General features: G+C 58.1%; 8 protein-coding genes across 8 annotated transcripts; 4 read left to right on the top strand and 4 right to left on the bottom strand.

The window, feature by feature from the left end:
• Positions 1–602: 602 nt before the first annotated feature.
• On the top strand, positions 603–1,064 carry BKCO1_6200027 (uncharacterized protein; the record flags this gene model as incomplete). Its single annotated transcript, XM_020278063.1, has 1 exon — positions 603–1,064. One exon carries the CDS (start codon positions 603–605, stop codon positions 1,062–1,064), a length of 462 nt encoding a protein of 153 aa, XP_020126570.1.
• A 429-nt stretch (positions 1,065–1,493) lies between these two features.
• BKCO1_6200026 (mfs transporter) lies at positions 1,494–3,268 on the bottom strand (the record flags this gene model as incomplete). Its single annotated transcript, XM_020278062.1, has 5 exons — positions 1,494–2,396; positions 2,511–2,789; positions 2,856–2,914; positions 2,974–3,018; positions 3,070–3,268. 5 exons carry the CDS (start codon positions 3,266–3,268, stop codon positions 1,494–1,496), a joined length of 1,485 nt encoding a protein of 494 aa, XP_020126571.1.
• Positions 3,269–4,574: 1,306 nt separating this feature from the next.
• BKCO1_6200025 (mediator complex subunit med13) lies at positions 4,575–9,988 on the bottom strand (the record flags this gene model as incomplete). Its single annotated transcript, XM_020278061.1, has 4 exons — positions 4,575–5,632; positions 5,683–9,591; positions 9,648–9,891; positions 9,947–9,988. 4 exons carry the CDS (start codon positions 9,986–9,988, stop codon positions 4,575–4,577), a joined length of 5,253 nt encoding a protein of 1,750 aa, XP_020126568.1.
• A 455-nt stretch (positions 9,989–10,443) lies between these two features.
• BKCO1_6200024 (wd repeat protein) lies at positions 10,444–12,759 on the top strand (the record flags this gene model as incomplete). The annotated part of the gene is made up of 1 exon (XM_020278060.1): positions 10,444–12,759. One exon carries the CDS (start codon positions 10,444–10,446, stop codon positions 12,757–12,759), a length of 2,316 nt encoding a protein of 771 aa, XP_020126569.1.
• Positions 12,760–13,214: 455 nt separating this feature from the next.
• BKCO1_6200023 (mfs phospholipid transporter) lies at positions 13,215–15,201 on the bottom strand (the record flags this gene model as incomplete). Its single annotated transcript, XM_020278059.1, has 6 exons — positions 13,215–13,527; positions 13,686–14,272; positions 14,371–14,404; positions 14,459–14,859; positions 14,982–15,010; positions 15,060–15,201. 6 exons carry the CDS (start codon positions 15,199–15,201, stop codon positions 13,215–13,217), a joined length of 1,506 nt encoding a protein of 501 aa, XP_020126574.1.
• Positions 15,202–16,807: 1,606 nt separating this feature from the next.
• On the bottom strand, positions 16,808–18,428 carry BKCO1_6200022 (mrna cap methyltransferase; the record flags this gene model as incomplete). Its single annotated transcript, XM_020278058.1, has 3 exons — positions 16,808–16,842; positions 16,907–17,073; positions 17,128–18,428. 3 exons carry the CDS (start codon positions 18,426–18,428, stop codon positions 16,808–16,810), a joined length of 1,503 nt encoding a protein of 500 aa, XP_020126575.1.
• Positions 18,429–18,826: 398 nt separating this feature from the next.
• On the top strand, positions 18,827–20,404 carry BKCO1_6200021 (proteasome regulatory particle subunit; the record flags this gene model as incomplete). Its single annotated transcript, XM_020278057.1, has 3 exons — positions 18,827–19,285; positions 19,342–20,153; positions 20,212–20,404. 3 exons carry the CDS (start codon positions 18,827–18,829, stop codon positions 20,402–20,404), a joined length of 1,464 nt encoding a protein of 487 aa, XP_020126572.1.
• Positions 20,405–21,283: 879 nt separating this feature from the next.
• BKCO1_6200020 (alanine transaminase) lies at positions 21,284–24,447 on the top strand (the record flags this gene model as incomplete). Its single annotated transcript, XM_020278056.1, has 4 exons — positions 21,284–21,677; positions 21,728–22,524; positions 22,577–22,805; positions 23,534–24,447. 4 exons carry the CDS (start codon positions 21,284–21,286, stop codon positions 24,445–24,447), a joined length of 2,334 nt encoding a protein of 777 aa, XP_020126573.1.
• Positions 24,448–25,389: the final 942 nt, after the last annotated feature.

Genomic DNA, 25,389 nt, shown 5'->3' with positions numbered 1-25,389 from the left:
GAACTCGCTGGCATCCCACACCTATATTACCACCCACCGGTCTTACCACTCACCGCGGTGCCTTACCACCTACCAGCCACAAGCCTTACCGGCTACCAGCCTTACCAGCTACCAGCCTCACCACCTACCAGCCTCACCGGCCACCGGCCACCGGCCACCGGCCTTACCACCCCCCAGGGCCCGGTGGATAAGCACCTTGTTCCTCGAGTAGTCGTTACCGGCTGCCGTATCTATTATACCTGCTATGACTACTATACCTACTAGGTTGTTGCTTGGGTTGGTTGTCGTATGCGCGGCGAACTGGTGGGTGGTAATATAGGCATTAAATTTATGGCGGCCGAGATAATATCGTGAAAGTTGCCTGAGAGAGTACTTTCACTGCGATTTATTACATCCTTCACATTTCACGCGAAGCCAAAATTCAGATGCTGATAAAACAACTATTGCACGAAAATCAGTACCTGTTAACATGAACGAGCAGCTCTCAAGTCTCTCTCTCTCTCTCCCTTTTTTTTTTTTTTTTTTTTCGCACACTCACCTACACCATAACTACTTCAAGAAGGGATCCGCTCAAGATTACGATCCCTTTACTCAACTACAATATGACACCTATCCACAACAACACGGCACTGTTCGGCGCGCGCACCTCCGGTGACCAGAGGGACGAACTCCCTGATCCCCAACAGCAAAGCAGTTCGCATCCCCCCCCCCTCTTCCACCGCCCGCCGGCCGCTGCCTCTACCAATCTCCCCATGCCTGCCCCTTATCTCCCACCATCCACCCGCTCCCCCCCTCTTCCCTTCCTACGCCAGAACCGCCCCGCCCCTACCGCCACCACGCCAACGCAAGCCATCCGAAAATTCGGCCAGCGCGCACAACGGACGCCACGATGGCTGGTGAAGAAGGTAGACGTGTCAGTTGACCAGCCAGTCTACGCGGCGTCAGTACAGGGGGTGTGGTGGTATGTGTGGAAGGAGAGTGAGAGTGAGAGTGAGACGGAGAGGGAGATGGACAGCGAGAGGGAGGAAGGGGAGAGCTTACGTACTGGAGTCACCGTCACCTAGTGTATCGAGGATGGGATGCCGTCTGGGTAGAGGCGGAGCGGAGGAAGACGGTTTCGGGCGCAATTGATGTCGTGGTGGGTGATGATGGCGCTGCTCCTTGACCGGCAGGTCACCCTCCCAAATCTCCAAGCCTTTGAAAGGAAGCGAAATATGCCATGATATATACGTCACCCGCATCCACGCTCCTTTCTCACAGCGCCTCTACCAACTCAGAAAGCTCTACCCAGGTATATCAAGAAAAAAAAAAAAAGAGAGACATCACTCATTAGCGACGCAGGCAAAATACAATAGCCACCACCGCCTTTCCCATCTTGCGTCCAACCCATCCCACGCACCGCTCCTTCCCCTCTTCCAGTCGAAAGAGCCGGGAAAGCCCAATCTCTCACACTCCCCTCACCCCTCGACAAAACAAACAGCCCAACCCCCACCTCAAACGTTAAACCTCCACCTCACATCATCATCACCCTCAATCTGCCCCCCACCACCCTGCCCACCCTCGGCTGCCACCACCCCCTCCCTCCTCCGATTCTCCCTCACCAAAACCCACCACAACACGCTCACCACCCCCAGATTCGCCACCATATACCCCAACGCCACCGCATGCCCCAAAACGTACCGCGGCGCCGTCGCCGGGCGATACAACTGCGTCCCCAGCACGGCCCCCAGATTCCCCACGCTGATCTGCAGCGCGCACGCGGTCGCGCGCTTCGTCTGCCCCGCGACGTTCATGGCCGGCCAAGCGAGCGCGAGCGCCGTCGCGGGGTAGATGCCCGCCGCGGCGAGGAAAGTGCCGAGGTACGACACGCCCGGGCGGGCGACGGGATCGCGGTTGGCGAGGAGGACGGCGTAGCCGGCGGCGGCGCAGGCGGCGGATGCGAGGATGAAGGGGGCGCGGGCGTCGAGGCGCTGGGAGGCGGCGGCGGCGAGGACGGTGAGCAGGGTGGCGAGGGCGTAGGGGGGCACGGTGAGGAGCTGGGCGCGGGCGGCGGTGTAGCCGAGCGACTTGATGATGGTGGGGAGGAAGAGGGAGAGGGTGTAGAGGGGGAGGGAGAGGGTGTGGAAGGCGAGGCCGTAGAGCCAGCATTTGGGGTCGCGGAGGCAGCGGGCGACGGGGGACCAGGAGAAGGGCTCGGCGGCCGTGGCGTCCGAGTCGGCGGTCAGGCGGGCGGAGATGCGGGCGCGCTGTTTGGGGGTGAGGAAGGGGGCGGTGGAGGGGTAGTTGGCGATGAAGAGATAGGCGAGGAGGGAGACGACGATGGTGAGGAGGCCTTCGATGATGAAGATCCAGCGCCAGCCGTTGAGGTTGCCGACGCCTTTCATCTTGCCGATGCCCTGTGGTGGGTGGCGTGTCAGTGGTTTTGGTTGTCTGGCTGGCTGGCTGGCTTTTTCTTGATGTTTTAGGCGGACGTGCGAGGGGATGGGAAGGTGTGGATGAGATCGACTCACGTAGGCTAGGATCCCGCCGAACGCGCCGGCCAAGCTGGCTGCGCTGAAGAACAGTGCGACGCGATACACTCTTTCGCGCCTCTTATACCACATGGAAAGATAGAAGACGACCCCGGGGAAGAGGCCGCTTTCAGCGACGCCGAGGAAGAAGCGCACCGCGAAGAAACCGGACAGGTTCTGGGTGATGCCCATGAGAGTCGACACGATTCCCCAGACGAGGGTGAGCGTCGGGAGCCAGATCTTGGGAGTGGTGCGCTTGAGGATGACATTGCAGGGAATCTGTCCGTTTCAACGAGGCGATTAGCACTCGGTCTTCTCAGCCGCTGGATTAGGAGTGGTACTGACTTCGAAAAGAACGTAACCGATGAAGTACAGCGTCAACGACGTCAAGTACTGGTTTCCGGCTGTGCAGCATTAGCGCTTTGCCCTATTCCACCTGGACAAACGGAGACTCGGGACTCACTCATTCCCAAATCTTCGGTCAGTCCTTCCAAGCGAGCATTGGCAACTTTCCAAGGCGTTAGTTTTGTGGGCTGCCGTCAGGAGTGTTCCGACTCACCGTTGCTCCGATCGAGGAAGGAAAGTAGGTAGAGGACGACGAGTCCAGGAAGCAACTTGATGTCCAGCTTTCTCAGCAACGCCTTTTCGTTGATGTCGCTCGCCTCCAAGTCGACGTCAGAATCCACCGGCGAGGAGACGGCGTCGCCGTCGGGCCGCTGCTCGACCTTCTTTTCGTTTTCCGGCGCTGGGTCTGCCATCTTGTCGTTCGACTGCAGTCAATGAGTCGTGGCAGTGACGTCCTGACAGGCGGGAGGAGCAGCCTTGTGCAAACGGCAAGACACAACACGCAGCAAATGTGTGGATGCCGTCTAAATAAAGGTAGAAAGAAACGCCCCGCTGTGGAGTCAGCCCTTTTTTCCAACCGAGCAGGTTCGCGAGCCGAGGCGCGAATACAGGCTTGTGTTGATGACGAGACGGCTAGGGGAAATCAGAACAGCGGCTCAAGTCAAGGTTCAGGAAAGACGGCCGCGTCCAGAGAAGAAGAATGCGGCTTGTTTGTGGGTGGCGATAGCGTATTCAGTCCATCAACCGGGGGAAGGACGAAATCCCATTAGATCGACACCACACTCAAGCTCTATCGATGACGACGGGGCTGAAGCAGTAGAAAGTGGGAGAAAGGTCGAAGAGAAAAAGTGTAGATGACAGCAGCAGTCAAATACGCCGGGCGTAATGGAGCTGCATCCCGGCCGGTCGGCTTGACATCAGAAGCGGGATGAATAGTCTCATCGCACTAAGAAACTCGGCGGCGAAAGCTTCGCGGGTGTCTTGGCTGCTTCATCAGCCATTGGCGCAGCAAGAGTTGCGGGGTTGCTGTGGGCGGCTTGAGATGAGGTGATTTTGGATCGGCATTGCGAGCATGTCCAACGCCTTACCGCATTCGGCACCTTCCCCAGAAAACACCATACTGCAATCTTTCCTTGCGCGTTCGTGTTGTTCATTGGTTTCGATCATGTCTACGCCTGTATTTGCAAATTTAGAAGCGATGTATCGTGTTCTCGGTGCAAAGAACTCTCATTTCTCGTCGTATCAAAGCTCGGAATGCCGTTATTGGTGTGCTGGATATCGCAAGATGACCATAACTGCCGTGGGAGAGACGATTGAAAAACAAAGGCGAGAAATTTGACATCGCAAAACCGAAACCGCGTTACTTGTAGCTGTGCGCTCACGAAATCCAAAGACACGGTACCTACTCGTGACTGACTGAAAATTCATTTTATATTGCCAATCTCTTCAGGACTACACCTGCTACCTGACTTCTCATACGCACCCATACCCATTCACGTCTCTGCTTCCTACTCACTTCACCAGCCATCGATTTCCATCGCCTGGGGAAAAGGCGACGAGCAAAAAGAGCAGGGCCCATTCTCAAAGCCACCCACCCGTAAAACAACCACCCGTGCCAGACCCTCCTCCATCCACAAACCACCACATCCAACCCAACCCTCCAACCCTTCATCCCGAAGCGCAAAAAAAAAAAAAAAAACAACTCCTCACCACCCCTACCTACAAACACCGCTCAAACGCCTCCACCCCCCTCATGGCCGCCGCCACGTGCCACGGCACCGCCCCGCCCCGCGTGCCCCGCATGCCCTTCAGCCGCGCCAGCAGGCCCAGCCCCCTGTACGTGATCAAAAACTCCTTCAGCACCGTGTCGTACGTCGTGCGCGCCTGGTTGGCCGCGAACGGGCTGCCGCCGACGCCGCCGCCGACGATGACTCCGCCCGGCCCGGACGCGGCGCCGGCGCCGGGAGAAGGGAGAGCGCTGGCGGCGCCGCTTGCGTTGCCGCCGCCGCCGGTGGTGCCCGCGGCGGCGGAAGCAGCAGCGCCGTTCCCGTTGGAGTTGGGGTTGGAGTTGTTGTTGTTGTTGTTGCCGCCGGCTGCGGCCGCGGTGGCTTCGAGGTGCTGCAGTGGGATGCTGATGTTCGGGTTGTGCGGGGTGGGGGAAACGTGGTGTGGGTGCTGGGCAGCCGCAGCCGCGGCCGCGGCCGCTGCCGCAGCTGCTGCCTGAGCGGCGGCGGCGGCGGTGCGCTGGGGTTGGTGGCCGCCGGGAGTGCTGCCGATCCAGAGGAGGTTGACGCCGACGGCGATGGGCCCGCGGGGCGGGGGCTCTGGGTGGTCCGTCCTGCTGCCACCCCCGCTGGTGTCTGTGGTGTTCCCGTCGGCGCCTCGTTTGACTAGGTAGCCGCTCGCCAGGGCAGGCCGGAACTCGGTGGTGGAGTTGGAATTGTGGAGGCGGTGTTGGAGGATGACGCCCCACGACTCATCCGTTACATCGACGAGGCGGGCGTCCTGGTCGTTGGACGGGTCCGCCGCTGGCGGGGCGCTGGTGTTGCTGTCGGACGGGGTTGCGGCGGGCGTGAAGCCGTGGGCGTCTGGGGAGACACCAGGCTGTGGCGTGCTCCCTCCTGGCGTTGAGACGCCTGCGGTGCCCGAGTTCTGGTTCGCAACTGATGCGAGGGTTGGTAGGCTCGATGTTATAGAGAATGGCGGGTTGGGGTCGACCGAGATCAACGCGGTTCCAATCACGAGTGGGCACTGACTCGTTACGAGTCCTTGCCATGCTGGATGCAAATCAGCCGTTTGCTTGGTGGAGCATAGCTGGGTGTCTTACCGTCCTGCTCGTCGCGCTCCATCACGCCAGCCCTTGCGATACAGAGTCTCCAGGTTACTCGTCGAGCCGACATGATCTCCAGTGATGTCTGGTGGATCTCACGCGCAACCTCAACGAAAGTCCGATTGTTCAGACAGTACGAAGCAGTAGCTTGATGCTTCCCTGGGTTATCTGTCCAAGCCGCTGTGAGCCAAGAGCCGTCCACGCTTACCGCATAAGCCACGTGAATATAGGAATTTTCGTGAAGCAGGTCTGAGGGAGGCTCCGCCGTCAACCTGAAAGGAATTGACTTTGGAAGAGTCTCCTCAAGCTGGATGGAAGGCGCTGAGTAGATGCTGAGCGTGGTGTGGTCAGTGCTGGGCTCCTTCGGGGGGCATCTATCATAGACTTCACGGGCGAGTCTCGCCAGAAGACTCGGATCGAGGACTACAGGTGCCTCAAAAGACGCTATGCATTTAACAGGAACCAGCTGGAGGACCAGCTCGGGTCTCGACTCATCCAATACTCGGCTAGAAGGCGAAGGGAGATACGCCTGGAACAAAGCCCAAAAGGCGGAGCAGAGCTGCCAGAGATTGTGCGGATCAGAGAAGGGATTGATGAGATATACAACCACTGCATCCGGTTGAGAGGAGTCTTCAGGCTTAGTAACCTTCTTGAAGTCTATTCTCGAAAGGTGTCTCCCCAGAGACGAGCAAGTATCGCGGACAGACTGAAGGCAACTTTGAGTGGTTGGTTTCCAGTGATCGCTCTCGTGAGTGTTGATCGGGGCAGACACCAGGCCACCGGTGGACAGATGCTCGATGTCAGGACCACGGACGTGCGTGCCGAACTTGCTGCTTTCGTAGGCCATGCTGATGTTATCGAGAAAGCTTGTGATGGGGTCGCTCAGCTGATCACTGGATGGATACACGCAATAAGCCACGACATTCTTGGGGCCACTTGTAGGCGAAAGGCCGAGAGACTCCCAAAAGGAGAGAGCCGGAGGAAGTACGTCCCACGTATCTTCCCCTCGTCGGAGACGGATGTGAGGCGTTGAAATGGAGAAGAACATGTTTCCGTGAGGTTCCGCAGTGGTGGCTCGCCGTTGCACAGATTTCTGTTGGGCTTGTTTCGCAGCGGCGGACTCGGGCATGACATCCTGAATAGATGCGTATTTAACCATGTCACACTCGTTGGTCTGTTGAAAGAGGTCCCTGACGGCATTCTGGACCGTTTGAATCGGTGCAAGCATGCGAGGCCAGCCAATTTGGTTTCTTGAGCAGACTTGATTTGATTCCCCTTCTTCTATAATCAAATCCAGCGTGCTGTGGATGATCTGGTCTGCAAGCATTTGAGTAATGTTGATAATCTCTTTCAAGTTGAGCGCGGGTGCGTCCGCGACAGCTTCTGAACGGCCATCCGAGGAAGGCGTCGAAGCTGCTGAAGCGAGTGAGAATGATCCCCTCCGCGACCTGGGGTCCGCCCCGTATCGACGTCTGACCTTGATCATCGGTGGGGGCAGACCAGCCAGAGACCAGTCGGATGGAGTCGGCTCGAGGGATGAAAGTGGCGGCAACTCAGGCACGAAATTATCACCATCACCAACCTGACTACCCGAGTCAAGTTGCAGCGTGCCGGGCGTACCAACCACCGGAGTCCCAGCGGTCGAAGAACCCAGTTTTCTTTGACTTGGCACCAGTAAACCAGAGTCCTGAAGCATTGTGGAACCCGTATCTTCATCGTAAGAGCCCGTGCTGACGGACACATCGCTGTAAGTGTCGCTGTCCTCGGAGACGCCATCCTTCATGTATGAGTCGTCGCTTGTGCGCTTCGGAGCGACGATACTTCGGATGAGGTCTGAGGCCCTTTCCAAAGTGGCTGAGTGTGCTGAAGAGGTCGGGCGTGAAAGCTGTCCAGAGTGTGCACGCGCACTTGGATCGCGGTCCTTTCCAGAAAAGAAGAATTGACCACCAGCGGCATACTTGGAATCCGCGAGTTGCATCCTCTGACTGAAGTCTACCGTGTCGAACAGTGCACCACCCTCCGCCTTCGGCTTGGCAAAATCATGGACTTTTGTTTCCGCTTCACCGATGTGAGGGGATCCGAACAGTTTTTCATTGATCCGCGCTGGACTGAGTGGTGGGCTAGGTTCTCGAATGATCGCAGTCTCCTCTGGAGCCTCGTTCTTAGCCTCATTCGTTTCGAATCCTTGATCAGGGGGTGTGTCTTCGGCTTTGGGTTGTTCCTCCATCTCAGTCATTTGGACGTCGATTTCAGGTGGGGCAGGCGTAGTAGCAATCTCTGATTTGAGTGTTGAGGGCTCGAGTTCGGTCTGCTCTGCGTCTACCACGTGGATCATTGGCGATACGCCTTCGAACCTGGTATTTGCGGGGCTACTGTTCTGCTTTTGCTCTTCAAATGTTGCTGGCTGGGATACGTCCATGAGGTCCCCGAACCCGCCGTCTCCATCGTCAAAGAAATTGAAGTCGGCTTCCGTAACATCATTTGCGCCAAACATCTCTTCATCCATGTCCTCAAAAAGGTCGTCGTTATCGTCACCATCGGCGGCCCCACCGGCGGGTGTGTCTGCTGCCCTCGTTGGGTCAATGTGCTCTCCAGGTGTAGCATCAGCCGCTCCCGTGTTTTCTTGCTGCGTGAAGTTATCACCGCCAGCACTTGTTTGCCCCGCGTGACTCTGAGAATCCTGGGTCGTTGGCCCCATGACAATACCATCCATAGTCGTATGTCCACCAGCACCGGGAGGTAAAACCGCATCCGGTGGTGTTGGGTATACTCCACTGGCACCCTGCAAGTCCCCATATGCTGAGCCCCGGGAGTAGAGGGGAGATGAAGGATATGCCATCGTAGGCTCGGCGACTGGCGGTGGGTTGTCTTCCTGTGCTTGACGTGCCTTTTTACGCGCTTCAATCGCCTTGTTCCGCTCCGGTTTACCCAAAAACCAGTTGTACGCTTGCCACAAGGGGTCCGCAAACCCGCTTCTCCCAGGTCCTTGCCACCACGCCACCCCGGGGTCCTGGTCGTCCTGTTGTCCGGCCGGACGGAGCTCTTCGAGAGATTCCAAGTCCCCGCCGCCTCCTCCAGCACTGTAGAAGAAGCAAAGAGAAGCGGGCCAGAGACATTCGCGGCAAAGAGAGGTAGAGGGATCGTTCAAATCTTTCGGTGCCTGCTGACTAGGCTGAAGTTGGATGCGCACCCATTTTCCTTCCTCATGCATATCTGGTAGGACAAGGCCTTTCATACGGAGCCATCGCAAAGTATCCGTTTTCCACTGCTGGGTTGCCCTCGACCGTCTTGTTGTACCTAAGCCATGGTGTTCACTACCGACAGCAGACGTCTCATGGCCAACATATCTGGCAATAATGCCACAAGGAGCGATTCGAACAAGCTCGCCCAGGAAGTCATCATGGACATCGTACAAGGTGAGGATTTTCTCAAGTTGGTAGACATTGTTGGTGGTTGAGACGGAAGTAGAAATTACCAAGGTCCCGGCCGTGGACAAATGTGCGTCTAAGGTGGTGAGGAGGCAGCCAAGTCCTCCGAGCACGGCTGAGTCGTCATCGTCGTCGTCAGACCTGTCGGCCGGGTTCGCGGTTCTGGAATAAGAAACAAAAGTACGATAGTTCAGGGGTATCATATGATGGAAGCGAGACAGGTTGTAGGAAATAGAACCAATGACAGCGGACATGAAAGATTCGTAGACAGAAAGTGCATCATGCTGGCGAGATGCATCGGTGCCGTTAGCCGATGCACCACCGGCATGCTGGTTTCCTTGAAAGGCACGGGCGTTGGCAGCTTGGAGAGCACGGGTATTGCTGGCAGCAGAAGCGTGCTGGAGCCCTGACTGGGAGGCTGGTGGGCGATTGGTGAACCTTGCGAGTTCAGCGGCTTTGAGCTCGCCTTCTGATTGAGCTAGTGAAGCGATCAGTGACCGTGGCACAGGATCTGACGGCGGACCGTGGACATACCAGCCAACTGGAGGCCGTTCAGCTGTTGACTCTGCAGAGAGCCATGATCCAGTGCTGGTGGATTGGTGCCAGGCTCAAAAAGCCACAACAATTGCTTGAGCCTATCGACGTACACCAGTCGCCTTGCCTCACGCAAACGGGCCTCGACACAGCGCAGTCCGTCGAGCTCGGCGGCCTTGGCGGTCGGGGAGTCGACCGAGGCAGTGGCGGAGAAGGTGCGGAACGAAACGACGCCATAGCCATGCTGGGTGACGTTAGCGTGGGAAAGGTCAAAGTGAACATGTGGCGGGAATGCATACGACGGCAGACACGCTTGTGGTGCTGTTTTTGATGGACTCCATCAGGATGGGGCGGCAAGGTCAGGGAACGTCGAAGGGGAACAGGGTCTCAGGATGCACGCAGTCGACGGCGAGCCTGGTCTTCATCAACGTCGGACGGAAGCTGGGACGGGGCGTCGATCATGCGGCGCGGCACGTGAGAAGGCCCGGTGGCCGTCTGGAAGCGGACAAGAGGACAGAATTCGGGATGGAGGTTCGAGGAACGGCGCGGGTCGTAACGAGCATTGTTGCCCGTGATGGGGCGCGGGACTAGGTTGGGCTCGGCCAGTCGGCGGGGTCGTCGGAGCCGCGAGTCGAGTCAGGACTCCGGATGGGGAGGAGAGCGGGAGAGATGCGGTTGTAGCCCACAGGGTCTGCTGGGGTGGCCCGTGCGCATCTGAGCTCGGGCCGCCTCAGCCCTACACGCGGTAACTTTTTCCTGCGGCGCGCAACACCCGCCTTCTCTCGTCACCCGCGCCATGAAGGTCACCAACCACTCCGACGTGCCCGTCTACACCGTCTCGGGCTCCGACACCGCCCGCCCGCTGCCCGACTGGCTCGCCCGCAAGCGCAAGCGCAGCCTGAAGCAGGACGCCCAGTATGCCCATCGCATCGAGCTGCTGCAGGACTTCGAGTTCGAGGAAGCCAGCCAGTGCGTGCGCGTCAGCGAGGATGGCGACTGGCTCATGAGCACCGGCACCTACAAGCCGCAGATCCATACCCACTACCTGCCGCACCTGTCGCTGTCCTATGCCCGCCACACCAACACCATCAACCAGACCTTCCTGCTCCTCTCCGAAGACTACACCAAATCCTTGCACTTGCAAACCGACCGCTTCCTCGAGTTCCACAACCCAGGCGGCCTTCACTATACCACCCGCATCCCCCGCTATGGCCGCGATCTCAAGTACGACCGCCGCTCCACCGAGGCCCTCGTCCCCGCTGTCGGCGTCAACGAGGATGGCATGGGCGAGGTCTTTCGTTTGAACCTGGAGCTTGGACGTTTTATGAAGGCGTTTGAGATTGACGTCGGTGGCGATGACTACACAAGCATGGGTGGCGGCGCGCTGCAGGGTGGGATCAATACCGGAAGTGTCAATGTCGCTGCAATTGCGGAGGAGTCGCACAACCTCCTGGGCTTCGGCACCTCACTAGGCACAGTCGAGTTCTGGGATCCCAGATCACGGAGCCGCGTTGGCATACTCTCGCTTCCCCCGAACGCTTCTTACGGCGACGAGAAGGTCGGTATCACCGCCCTCGAATTCGACCGCAGTGGCCTCTCGCTTGCTTCTGGCACATCCAATGGCCTGGTTCATCTGTACGATCTGCGGTCTCCCGTGCCGCTCCTGAAGAAGGACCAGGGGTTTGGCCTGCCGATCCAGGACATCATCTTCCTGCAATTCAAGACCCGGTCCGCGCAGCAAACCTCGGAACCCAAGATCCTCACGTCGGACAAGCGTATCATCAAGATCTGGGATCAAAGAGACGGCAAGCCTTGGACACACGTGGAGCCAGCTGTGGACATGCACCACGTCGAGTGGGTCAAGGACAGCGGCATGCTCCTTACAGCCAACGAAGGCAAGCAGCAGCACGCCTTCTTCATCCCCCAGCTTGGCCCAGCACCGAAGTGGAGCGCATTCCTAGACAACGTCGTCGAAGAAATGGCCGAGGACCCCGACGATCCCAACGCCTTCGGCGGCCACAAGGTCGGCGAGGTATACGACAACTACAAGTTCCTGACAATGAAGGAGCTGGAGCAGCTCAACATGGCGCACCTGGTCGGCACGACGAGCTTGCTGCGGCCGTACATGCACGGCTACTTCGTCGCGCAGAAGCTGTACGAGGAGGCGCGGCTCATCAGCCAACCGGAGCTGTGGCAAGAGCAGCGCGCCAAGAGCATCCAGGAGCGCATCAACAAGGAGCGCGAGAGCCGCATCCGCGGCAACAAGAAGGTCCAGGTCAAGGTCAACCGCAGGCTCGCCGAGAAGATGCTGGAGCGCGAGGAGAAGAACGAGCGCCGCAAGGCACGCCGCGTGCTCGAGCGCGGCGGGGACGACGACGACGAAAACGCCGTGCAAGCGCCGTCGAAGCCCGTCGACGAGGACGCGGAGGTCGTCGACGACGACCACGACGAGACCGCCGCCCCCGACAACAAGCCCGCCGGCGCCCGTCTGCTCACCGACTCCCGTTTCGCCAAGCTCTTCCAGGACGAGGACTTCGAGGTCGACGAGGGCAGCCGCGAGTTCCAGTCCATCAACCCGAGCACGAACTCCACGAAGAAACCACAAGGCCTCACCGCCGTCGAGCAAGAGGCTCTGGACGACCGCCGCCACGGCGCATCTTCCGACGACAGCAGCGACGAGGACGACGACGACGACGACAGCGACGTTGCCGAGCAGCCCGCCAAGAGACGCAACGCCGCACCGCCCGCTCAGCAGGACAAGGAAAAGAACGCCGGCCGCATCTCGTCATCCAGCTACAAGAAGTCCGGCCACCGCCCCATGCCGCAGATGGTCGTGTCGTCGTCGAAGAAGGACAAGAACAAGTTCAGCAACAACCGCGACAAGTCGTTCGGCGCTCGCGCCGCGAACCTCAAGGACAACAGCCACAACAAGCGCAGAGATGGCGGCAGCGGTGGCGGTGCCGTCGTCGGCGAGAAGGAGGTCACGTTCGCGCCGAAGGGCAGGGAGAAACCGCAGCCCCGCAGGCAGGCTGATGAGGGCGAAGATGGCAGGACTAGGAAGAGGATGGATAATAGGAGGAGCGCGAGTGGGAATACTTTCAGGAAGATGTAGATTGGAGGTGCCGGGGCACTTTCGTTTGTATGTATGCATGTGGTGGGCGTTTTTGTGCGTTGATGGGTGGTTTCTTCTTTTACACTGATATGCTTGCTGGGAAGACTAAAAAAGTTTCTTGTTTATATACCCGGATAATGAAGCTTATGCTTGATCGAGATTGTCGTGGTTTCGTCGTCCCATTGGTGACTCAGGCACTTCGTTCTACGCGATACTCAAGTCGAGAATTTAAAAACCCAGATCGGCCTGGCATGTGTTCTATCGTCACTTGTTCAACAAAGGAAAGGCGAACTTGGAACTTCCCATGAGGTCTCAAGTGAATTGCCCCTACACATCTTCCATTCCATAAACCCCACCACCACCACCATATATTCGTACATACAGAACACACCTCTCCCCCAATACCACAACTCCCAACCCACACCCCATCCACCACCACCCCCCCACCCCCTCACCTACGCTTTCCCCCCCTCCACCCCGACCCCACCCCCCGCCTCCTTCAACCCCATCAACCCCGTATCGAACCCGTTCCTGCCCAAGTACTCCCTGAACCTCACGTCCTCCTCGTCGATGGTGTCCTGGCCGACGTCGGGCAGGAGGAAGAGGGCGACGAGGCCGGCGAAGATGGCGAGCGCGGACGCGACCCTGAACGGGTCCTGGCCCTCGCGCGTCTTGTCGGGCGCGTTGGCCTGGATGACGGGGAAGACCCAGGTGCCGACGAAGGCGCCGATCTTGCCGACGGCGGCGGCGATGCCGTAGAATTGGCCGCTGTTGTGTGTGAGAAAAAAAATAAATAAATGGTTAGGGAGAGGTGAGGTAAAAAGGAAAGAATTGGTTGGGGGAGGGGCGACATGGGGAGAGTTCAGAGAAGGGAGTGGGGGGGGGGAAGAGAGAGAGAGAAAGAAGAGACGACGGCAAAAACTCACCGTATGCTCGTGGCGCTGATCTTGCTGGCCATCAGGCCAATGTTGTCACCCGGCCCCATCTCGCCTAGGCTGAGGAAGATGCCGTAGACGACGCAGAACGCAGCGATGTTCCCCGGCTTCTCGAGACTCTCGTAGCAACCCGCCATGATGAAGCCCACAATTCCCTGGAGTATGACGCCCAGTGCGAGCGTGCGCTTCGGGCCAAGCCACGGGATGTCAGCCAGGAAGGAGCCCAGCACGCAGCCGGGGAGGTAGAAGAAGTTGATGAGCACGTTCCACGCGAACGACTTCCACAGCCGCTCGTCGCTGCCGAGCAGGTTCGAGATGATGGTCGAGCTGTAAATGCCAAAGGCGTAGGCCGAGAAGTCGTAGATGAACCAGATGAGTGAGACAACGAAGAGTCGGAAGCCGTAGTACTTGAGCGCTAGCCAGTACGGCGTCGTCGTGTCGCGCATGGACTCGCGCTTGTAGGCCTCGGGCTCCTGCAGTTTGAGGCGCAGCCAGAGGAGCGAGAGCGGTGGGATGATGCCGATGCCCAGGCAGATGCGCCATGCTGCGCGGAGGTGGTCTTCAGACGTTGCGAGGACCTAGTAGTCAAAACTCAGTAAGTGGCTTGTCACACGCGCGGTATCCGGGTCTGTCTCCATCGACGGCAAGAAAGTGTGGAAGGTCGACTGATACTCACAACAACTAATGGCACAATGGCTGCAATGACGAATCTGGACATGAATTGTCAGCGAGTTGAAGATGCTGACCAGGGGTTGCGAACGCACCCGATATCGATCTGAACGTTGGTGAACAAGATAAACCACCTGTTACGCGTCCCGCTCTTCAGTTCTCCAGTGCTCTCGGCACACCCGACACTACCAGCGGGGTACTCTCCACCAATGCCAATTCCGAGAAAGAAGCGATATGCAGTCAGGGCAGCGAAGAGGCCGCCGGGGCTGCCTCCAGCGCCGTAAGAAGCGGTGCCGAGGATAGCGAACAGGATGATGATCAGGGTGGAGGCCATAAGGGACCACTTGCGCGAGAAATGGTCACTGGTGTAGCCGAAGAAAAGCATACCAACCACGGTGCCGGCGAAGGTAATGGAGGAGACGTTGTTCTGGGCGGAGCTGTGGGCGTAAGTGGTCGGGTAGATCTTGCTGAGCATGGTGTTGACGGATCCAATAACCTATAGCCACGGCACGAACAGAATGCGGTCGTCAGCATGTCAGTTTTTCTTCGGTCACAATGCTCGACAACGGCTGACTGCGCTTGGGCTGGTCGGTCACGCAACAGGGATTTTGGGCTCACGTTATTCAGATATCCATCACTGAACAGGCCTGTACGACGTCAGTGCTGGTGGTAGCGCATTTGCGTGGGGGCACGCACCTGCTCCACAAGCAATGACAGGCCAGAGCCTCTCCCAGCGACTCTTTTCGGTGGCGGCATAGCTGTTGCGGCGGGGCTCTGAAGACGACGTCTCGAGGTTTTTGGCGCTTTGGGGCTCGATGTTTGCTGGGTTGGGTTCCATCGCGGGCGGACCGGAGTTGCACTCGCACGGGACGGAGGCACACCAAGGGCGAGAGGCAAGAAGTAGAAAAGGCAGGCGCGGCACAAGCACCAGACCTCAAAGACCCGACTGTAGTGGCGCTTTTGGTGGAGAGGCAAGGTCTCAACTTCCGCGATCCAGAAGCTTTGCGCGCTCGCAAGACAAGGATGCAAAGGGAATCAATTGCTGGATGACGGATGGAGGATATATAGCGATGGTTGCGTGGCTTCGGCGGCGTTACCAAGTCACGTCGAGGCTGCGGCACAGCCGTGATAGCGGCGGGTAGGAGAGAAGAAGGTGGGAAGAGGCAAGCCAGCAGGCGAAGGAAGAGGATTAGGCGGCGGCTTTGAGGTGGGCTGCAGGGTTGCAACGGCGATAGGCGCATCACACGCTTGCATGCATCGTGCTCGGTCCGGGGCCGCTACCTGATGCCCCGCTACTTCTTCTCACCCTGCCCCGAACTGGCAAGGCGTCCCGCCTATGTTCGGCTGGAGAAGGAGGAGAGACGGCCATCAGCCGCACAGGCTCGCCGCGTGCCGCGCCAACCAAGGCCAATTTGCCAGGTTTTGCGGCGACCGAGGCTTCTTGTTGCTAAGTGGTGGGGTGGGAATGTGAGACACCAGCCGGAGGCTACCGTCGCTGCTCCCGCCAGCCCGGTTGCTGTTTCCTCGATAAGTAACCCATCATAAAAATTTCTTCATTACTTCGCTTGCCCGCGCTTCGTTAAATTGCTGCGACTCGTTTTCCAAGCATCCAGACCTTGCCTTCGCCGTGCCCACAGCCGTTCTCGTCATCGCTGTCTTCAAGCTCAAAGCGCAGCTGTCTCTACGCCAGCGTCAGCGGCTCGCGCCGAAGGAGAAAGGAACTGGGGTTGTCGTGGCGGGGAGGCCTGGCTCAAGCCTCTGCCGCCGCGCGAAGGGCCTGGGCGAAGCTTGGTCTGAGAGCCCGGACGGAATCCCCGATGCCGCTAAAGTGAAGGAACGACTCGATTGACCCAACACAAGCATGATCGTCTGGAACTCACCAGAAGAAAATTCAATTGGGTATTCATTTCTTTCCAGTGTACCCGTGACCCAAGATAAGACCTCCTTCGCCCATGAAGGCGTCCATCGCATTATCAGCTTATCGCCGAAACTCCTAAGGCGTGCTGGTCGGAGATAGATCCGGAGCTGTTCACATAAGCCCAAACACTGAGGCCTGTGCTTCTTTTGCAGACCTGAATACTTTCAATCCTCGATTTATCCTGCGACAGCTGAGAGATCTCGATACCCCCAGTGATGCACAAGCCTGATCCTTATCAGGAATGTGGATAGCTGCTGTAAGTATTCTGCGAAACATTATGTTCAGTACGGTATAAGTATGTGTGCTCGTAGATTGCAGAGAAAATCATATTTTCTTGGACGGCTCGCCCTTAAAAGTCGCAGCCATTGACTACGAAAGCCGGTGGGGCTGAACTTCTTTAAATAGGGCAGGACGCCAGTTGAATGCTGTCAGCTAGCCACACTGAGCAAAGCAATTATGAGTGCGCAAGAATATAGCCAAAAGCAGGTTGAGGTCGATGCCATTGCAAAGGCTGACGAGTTCACGCCTAGACCTTATAGAAGCAAAAAGCGTGGTAGAAGCCTACATAAATCGAGGTTAGTACGGCAAGAATAGTCATATGTGTAATAAGGGAGCTGAGTCTTACTTGCGGCCTCCATTTCCTCGTCGCGAATCAACAACGGTCCACGATCCCTGCTCCTGACACCCATACGCTCGCTCAAAGGTCCAAGGATCGGATCGCCATTCTCTTCATCCCAGATCTCATTGAACGGTTTCCGGTATTGTAGTTCTAGATTGTAGTCTTCCGCAAGACTGGAATGAAAGCGTTAGCGTGTGCCATTCTTATTAGAGAATTCTTAGACTTACGCTCGGAAAGCTTCCCATGGAACAACGTACTCCGGTACGGATTCCACAGCCTCTTCAAGGAAGTAGAAGTATTTCCAGCCGAAAGGAGGTCTGAAGACACCATCTGCAGGAGTCTTTCCTGGAAACTTGACGCGGTATATGCTGTTGCCCCACTCGACAGACTCGTCCTTGGCTACCTCGCCTTCCTCTTTCTCTGCAGGTTGCGCTTCCTCCTTCGGCTCCTCCGCAGGCTTCTCAGGATCCCAGTCGTCGTCGCTAGCGTACGTAGGCGAATCCGAGCCATTAGCCCCGCCCTGAGGGGCCTTACCTTTACCATGCTTCTTGTGGAACTCTTCCACCTTAGCTGAGAGAATGTCTGAGTTGGGGATGACCCCGATGAATCGTCCTCCCTTCTTCAGGGAGCCGGCGACGTTGCGGAGCATCCCGCGGGCCTTCTGTTCGCTTTCAAACGCGTAGTGCATACAAAACATCATTGTGACCACATCGAAGCCGCCGCCCCCAAACCGACCAGCACCGCCGCTATCTGGCCCAACGCTTGGGTCGATTCCGACCTCGCGAATGATAGGGATATCGCCAAGCCATTCACCATAACCGTCCTTCGCAAAGAACTCGGCGTGGAAAACGTGCTGTGGCCGGCCCCGATACGGTTTCCTCTTCATCTGCTCGTACCGGCCTCTTGCCTGGTCAATCGAAACGTCTGCGGGATCGATGCCGACATACAAATCGACACGGCGAGGTGCGGACTGCCACTTCTGGAGGTCTCCTCCCTTACCACATCCTATGTCCAGCACAAGAATGTTCTCCCCGTACCTTGATTCTCCCAGGGACTCATCGCCTGGCGAGAACTTCTGGATTATACATGACTTCACCCAGTTGTTGAAGCTTCGGAGTCCCTTGATCTTGCTGTCCGTCTTCCGCCATTCGCGGCCACGCTCAGGCACTGCGTTGTAGTGCTGCTTCACAACATCACCCACTCCTCTTGCCGCTGCCGCGGCTTGCCTTTCTCTTTCCAGTTCCCGCTCGCGTTCTTCTTGGCGACGACGGGCTGCTTCGCGCTCGGCTTGACTGATACGCGCAGCGCCGCCGGGACGCTTTAGCTGGCGGGGTGGGGAGCGCGAGGGTGAGCGAGGTGGGCTGGGATCTCTTGCATCTGACCGGGACCTGCTAGGACCCGGAGGGGGTCTTCGGTCGCGATTTGTACGGGCTGAGGCGCCGGGGCGCTTGCGTGGAGGTGATCTAGATCTGGAACGAGAGCGGCCGCGCTTTTGGCTGCTCGAGGGGAAGCCTCGTTCTTGCGGCATAGTGAGGCGGGGCTCCTTATGCGCTTGGCTGGTGGGCGTAGATGGATCGAATTCTGAGCTGCAGCAGTGCGAAAGTTGCGGCGAGGGGTTGCAGTCGAAAGACCGAAAATGCTGGCGGCCAGATGGCGACCGATAGTCGAAAGTGATCGAACAATGGAGTTGACTGACAATGTTGGCGGTTCAAGGAAGCTGCGTGCGGCTCTTGAGCTGTTCCTTCCGCACCTGGAACTGTGACGCCAAACGCCGAAGAGGCGCCGCCGAGCTGCGACAACGAGCTTCCATCAACACGCCGCCACCACCCATAGCTCCGTCACCACCAACCTCCCTTGCCATCTACCCTCCAGTCGCCCCGTCGTTATCTCCTTCGCTCCGTCTCCAGTTTCCGGTCATCGTTCACCATGGGGGAGCCACAGTACGCCACGAACCCCGACCTTCAGCTGTCGCAACACATCTTCCACATCACGAACCCGTACTCGTCCAAAGCCACCCAGGAATCGTCGCTGAAGATTCTCCAAGATGCCATCAAGGAACACAAAATGGCGCCCCTGTACCGCCACCTGGCGCACCCCTCGGAGGGCATTTTGAACGCTCCTGGCGAAGGCTCCACCCAGCAGCCGGTCCGCCCGAGGAGAGCGTCTTCCAGCATGGGAAGCTTGCTCGCCCCCACCAAGCAGCCGGCCTTGAACGTCACTCTACCATGGGATGAGAAGCTCTTCGAGGAGCTGAAGGCAGACAATGAGAAGGAACTGGAAGCTATACAGAAGGAGGAGGACGAGGCGGTCGAGAAGGCTGGTGAGACCGAGATTCAGACGGCACGAGGCAAGAGGGCAGAGTTCTGGACGCGTGTTGGAGACAAGGTTTGTTCATGGCTCCGTACGTGCAAGTAAGCTCTCTAACAGCGTTTTGCAATCAGGACAAAGCGATCGCAGCATACGAAGCTGTCTTCGAAAACACGGGAATCCTCGGCAGCAAGATTGATATCGTTCTTGCCATTGTCCGCGTTGGCCTCTTCTTCGGCGACAAGATCCTCGTCAAGAAATCAGTGGAGCGCGCGACCGCGCTGGTTGAGAGCGGTGGTGACTGGGATCGCCGCAACCGCCTCAAGGCCTACTCTGGTCTGCACTACCTCACCGTCCGCAGCTACAACCAGGCCGCGCCGCTGCTGCTCGACAGTCTGTCCACATTCACGAGCTACGAGCTTTGCAGCTACTCCAACCTCGTCATATACGCCGTGCTCGCTGGTTCCGTCTCCCTAAAGCGTGTGGATTTCAAGTCCAAGGTTGTTGATGCACCGGAAATCAAGGCAATTCTCGGGGATGGTGAGGAGAAGCTTTCCGCGCTGACAGGTGCTGTCTCGTCAGGCCCTGCAGCTGGGGACGAGGAGAAGCCCGAGGGCAAGGCAACCGCCGCCACTCCCTCAGCAGCTGCGGTCAACCTTACGACATTGGGTCAGACGAGCGCGGATACAGAGGCGCAGATTGACTTCAGCCCGCTCGCAAATCTCGTCAACAGCTTGTACCAGGGCAACTACCGTAATTTCTTCCTCGCTCTAGCTGCAGTTGAGGAGAACTTCCTCAGCAAGGATCGCTACCTGTACGAGCACCGCGGCTGGTTTGTCCGCGAGATGCGCCTGCGCGGCTATCAGCAGCTCCTCCAGAGCTACAGGGTTGTCGGTCTCCAGAGCATGGCCAACGACTTCGGAGTTTCGGTGGATTTCCTCGACAAGTGAGTCAACCCGGCCCGAGCCTTCTGCAAAGGGCAAATTACTGACACGTCTCAACAGGGATCTCTCGAAGTTCATTGCGGCAGACCGCGTGCCCTGCACCGTAGACCGTGTTCGCGGCATCATCGAGACGAACCGACCCGACGACAAGAACAAGCAATACAACGACGTGGTCAAGCAGGGCGACCAGCTGATCACCAAGCTCCAGAAGTACGGGCAGACGGTCAGGCTCCGGGGCAGCGAACGGGGTTGAGCTCTAGGGACGCAGGCTACGGGGGAGCTAGCGGAAAATTTGTAATGGCTTAAGACTCATATTCGCGGGTGCATGAAGCGTGAAGCCCTCAACAATAGAGTAATGCTTATCGTGAATTTCCGCCTTGATACGACGCACAGGTCGCACGAATGTTGCACCAACCATTCTTTAGCTGCGGCATCGGCCATGACGGGATGGGAGGAGCCGTTCCGCGGACGTACTTTTAAACCACCCGCGTCGTCGCCGAGTTCCAAGCTCCGCTTCTTCCTCGCGCTGCCCACCCGACCCTGCCGCCTTGCCGCCTTGCCGTCCTGCCGACGGTTCCTTTCGCGCCCTGGTAAGCGACCGGCGATCTTGGACCCTTGAACCAGCAACACGGTCGAGATTGGCGACATCCATGCGTTGACCAACCGCTGCAAAGTCAATTACATCAGGATCGCATTGCAGCACTCAGCGCGTCGCAAGTAGCACAGTGGAACCAGGCCGCCCAGAAATTTCACACCCCCCACGCCTCAGGAGCGCGGCATCGTCATGACTGTGCGCCGGCTGACACTCGGGCGCGGCACGAGGCCGTTCCAGTCATGCAAACGAGTCACCCCCGCGGCCCTGCGCTCGCCGATTTGCGGTACGAAGCCTTCTCCACGCTTACCCCACTGCGCACCCCTCGTGCTCTTGCGCCGATGACGGCCGCATCTGCTCCCTCTCGGGCCAGGCCGCATCCTTCCGTTCTGCCAGAGCTGGTAAAAGTACCGCAGCCAGCACAGGTGCTAAGTCGCATTTATAGCATCCGCCGCCGCCTTCGCTGGTGCTCAAGCCCATTTACCTCCGCATTTCCCCCTCACCGCCACCGCCCACACTTATTTCTCCACAACCGCCAAGATGAAAGCTCTCACAATCAACAACATCAACCCCCACGTCAAGGCTGCCAAGTACGCAGTGCGCGGCGAGCTCGCTGTCAAGAGTGAGGAGTACCGCGCTCGTCTGGCCAAGGGAGACAAGGGCGACCTTCCGTTCGACACCGTCATCTCGGCTAATATCGGCAACCCACAACAACTTGACCAGAAGCCTCTTACCTTCTTCCGCCAGGTGGCCAGTTTGCTAGAGAACCCTCTGCTGCTGGAGCATGAGGACGTGCTGAAGAACGGGCTGGGCTACAAGCAGGATGTCATCGACAGGGCGAGGAAGCTGCTCAAAGATGTCGGAAGTGTTGGCGCATACAGCCAGAGCCAGGGAGCACCGGCTGTCAGGGAGGAGGTTGCCAAATACATCGAGAGTATGTTCTGCTGCATTGCGTGATGGAAAGCGTGGTTCTGACTGCAGTAGGACGCGACGGCTTCCCGGCTGACCCAACGAACATCTTCCTCAGCGGCGGCGCCTCCTCTGGGGTGAACGCGCTCCTCCACATCATTTGCGCGGACGAAAAGAGCGGTGTCCTCGTTCCGATTCCCCAATACCCGCTCTACACCGCCACACTTTCCGTCCTCAACGCCCAGGCTGTTCCATACTATCTTGACGAGTCGACGCACTGGGGAACCAGCCTGGAAGACATCAAGACGGGCTATGAGAAGGCTGTCGCGGAGGGCATTGATGTGCGCGCGATCGTTGTCATCAACCCCGGAAACCCGACGGGTGCCAGTTTGAGCGCGGAAGACATTCGCAGTGTTCTGAAGTTCGCGGCGGAGAAGAAGTTGGTCGTGATGGCCGACGAGGTCTACCAGACAAACGTGTTCAGCGGCAAGTTCATCTCGTTCAAGAAAGCGCTGCGCGAATTGCAGAAGGCGGAGCCTGGCAAGTACGACGAGCTGGAGCTTGCATCCCTGCACTCCATCTCCAAGGGTATGGTAGGCGAATGCGGCCACCGTGGCGGTTACTACGAGATGGTCGGATTCGATCCCGAGGTCAAGGCCGAGGTTTACAAGTTTGTCTCCATCCAACTATGCGCGCCTGTCGTTGGTCAGTGCTTCGTCGAGATGATGGTCAACCCGCCCAAGGAGGGCGAGCCGAGCTATCCCCTGTACAAGGAAGAGCACGACGGAATCTACAAGAATTACCATGAACGCGCGTTGGCGCTCTTTGAGGCCTTCAAGAAAATGGAGGGCGTCGAGTGCGCTTCTCCTGCCGTAAGCTTCTCCTCTTTGATCTCCGGAACCGCATAAGCTGACTGTCTCCCAGGGCTCGATGTACCTGTTCCCCACCATTAAGCTCCCGAAGAAGGCGATCGAGCAGGCCGAGAAGGAAGGCCGCCAGGCAGACGAGTTCTATGCTCTACGCATGCTCGATGCAACCGGTGTCTGCACCGTGCCTGGCTCCGGTTTCGGTCAGAAGGAGGGAACGTACCACTTCCGTACCACTTTCCTCGCACCGGGCACGGACTGGGTTGGTCGCATTGTGGAGTTCCACCGTAAGTTCATGGACGAATTCAGATAGTTGACGCCATATGCAACCCGGTGGCAACGACCACTAAAGATAAAGAGAAACAATGGAAACAGGGTGTTGCGAATGTATGATGTCTAGCGCAGGACTTTGTACAGTACGAGCATACTCATTCAACTCATGTTGGGATTTGAAGAACTCAGCAAGCTATGCTTACCGAGCAGTGAGATCTTAAAGCACTGAAACAATCGAGCTCGGCCGAAGTGACAGGTGATCAATCGGAGTGTGTCGGTTCCTTCGACGGCTGCAGCCCGTCAGCATGCGTCGCCTCGTCTACGCGTCGCCTGGGCAGGCCACGACAGCAGCGATGCATCCTGAAATGGTTTTTTTTTGCTACCAGGTCATTTCCTGATCAAGGTTAGTCAAATTGGTTCCCCGCAACTGGGTTGCGATGCCTGCTTTGCCTCTCTCGTGTTGGCGCGGCTCCCCTCATCAATCCCGACGCAAATCTCACCGCGTAAATCTCAAGCTTGATCCAATCCAGTGAGATCATAAGGCTGAAGATCCTTAAACTTTCTACCCAAGCCCATCCTCACAATGAGGCTGATGCTTACCTCCGGAACGCGTCAGCCCCCAGTCTCTACCGGACTCCGGCTTCCTCGCCCTCTCGCCTCGGCATACTTATGTCAGGCATGACGTTGGCATAAGGACGCGTATGCGGTCTTGGGGTTACCTATATATGCAGGTCTTGTGCAGGTGCCGAGCCATTCTTGTTCACTCACTTCGCAAAGCTTCATTCTCTGTCTTCCTCTGACCGCAAACCTCTTGCTGAACCTTCCGCCAACATCTTCAAGATGATGAGCCAACTATTCACCGCGGTGGCCTTTGTTGCCGCGCTCACCACTCCTGCCACTGCCCAGCCCGGCGGAGGCGGACCTTGGGGCACCGGCACCACCACATGGTCGGGCGCTCCGTCTGACTGGACCACAAGATCGGACTGGTCGTCCTGGACCAGCGCAAACTCGGGTTGGAAGTCAGACTGGTCGTCGTGGGCTAGCGGCTGGGCAACCGACTCCAACGGCGACTACAATCCTTCCGGCTGGAGCACCAAGACCAAGCCATGGACGTCATGGACGTCGGGCGGTCCCTTGACCACCGGCGGGCCCGGAGGCTTTGGCGGCTGGGGTCCCGGTAGCGGCGCGGGAGGCTGGGGAGGAGGCAGCAGCCACAGCGGCGGCCCCTTCGGCGGCGACCACCCGTGGGGCCCGTGGCAGTCGAGCGGCAACTGGACGACGGGCGCGTGGACCAAGTGGTGGGGAGGCTCTGCCTGCCCGGCCAGCACCTGGTCCGGATGGACCAACGGCCCCTGGGGCACCAGCGCTCCCTGGACGACCTGGTCCGGCTGCACCGTCTCGACTACCGCAAGCTCGACCTACACGACGACTCCCGCGACCGGCACGCCCTCGGTGGCCACCTCGTACGGCATCAAGGTCGCCGAGGCCACTGCAGGGCAATCCAGCGGCTCCTCGGGCTCGGCGGCCTCGACGGGCAGCGCCAGCGCCGGCAGCGCCAGCAGCAGCTCTGGCTCGAGCAGCGCCGGTTCGACTGTGACGGTTGCGTTCATCGGCACGATGGCGGGAACCGCGTTCGTCGCCATGTTGATGCTGTAAGGAAAGACGCACCGGCGCCCCGTTGAGCCTCTTCTCTTCCCGGCGCGCTCTCCTTTCGAGCACGTACGACACAACGCACGAAGCATTTGATATCCTCCAGGAACTGGTGTTTTGGATGCATGCAGATTGGCTGTTCTTGTCTTCTTTGTTGCCCTTCTCAGTCCTCCTCGTGGGAAAAATGACCATGGCAAGCCTTATATCCCGGTCGCTGAAGGTTTAGCATTGGGAATTTGCGATTCGAACCGATTGACGACTCTCTTTTATCACATGTTCGGCTGTACTTAGCATAAGTCTGGTCCGGCACAATCAACTTTAATTTGACCTCTCCTCTGCGGTGGTGACTCGTGCGTTTGACTTTGTATGAAGTGTTGTATTCCCTTTTTCCCCCTTTGGCAGTGACTTGGTGCTGATCGTGTTGAGGTGAAGGGTGGTAGAGAGCGGAGACTACCCGAGGCAAAAAGAACGGTGCCAAATGCCAGGGCTCAAATCAGGCACATGCCTTCCCACGTGTGCCAGAGCTCAAAGCCCATCGGCCATTGGTAGCGCGGAAATGACGCGGGCAACTCGGGCGCATGGTTGGCATTCTTGTGCACCTCGAAGTATTTATTTACCATGTGGAACTGACCGGAATGCGGCCTTCTGCTCTCAAGCCCATCGCGCTGCTGGCTATCAATCATCGTGATTCATTCTGATGAGTTGTTGCCTTATCGGCGCACACTTCGCGTAATCGCCGGCCCCGCGGATGCTCATCGTCATCGACCTCCCCTCGTCCACAGTACACGCTGCTCTAGCCCGCACGCCCGTTGAGCTCCCGCCCGCCACCGCAACCGCGTCTCACACCTCCGCCTCAGCCTTCTCCCAAAATCTCCGCCGCCATACGCTCGACCGAACGTACCGACTCCTCGACCGCAAGCACCTTCGTCTCAACGCGCCCCATCGCAT

Source organism: Diplodia corticola, assembly GCF_001883845.1.
Source record: "Diplodia corticola strain CBS 112549 chromosome Unknown scaffold62, whole genome shotgun sequence".
In the NCBI taxonomy this organism is placed as follows: Eukaryota; Fungi; Ascomycota; class Dothideomycetes; order Botryosphaeriales; family Botryosphaeriaceae; genus Diplodia; species Diplodia corticola.
The sequence above is the reverse complement of the archived record's forward strand: the minus strand, read 5'-3'. Positions and strand labels throughout refer to the sequence as shown.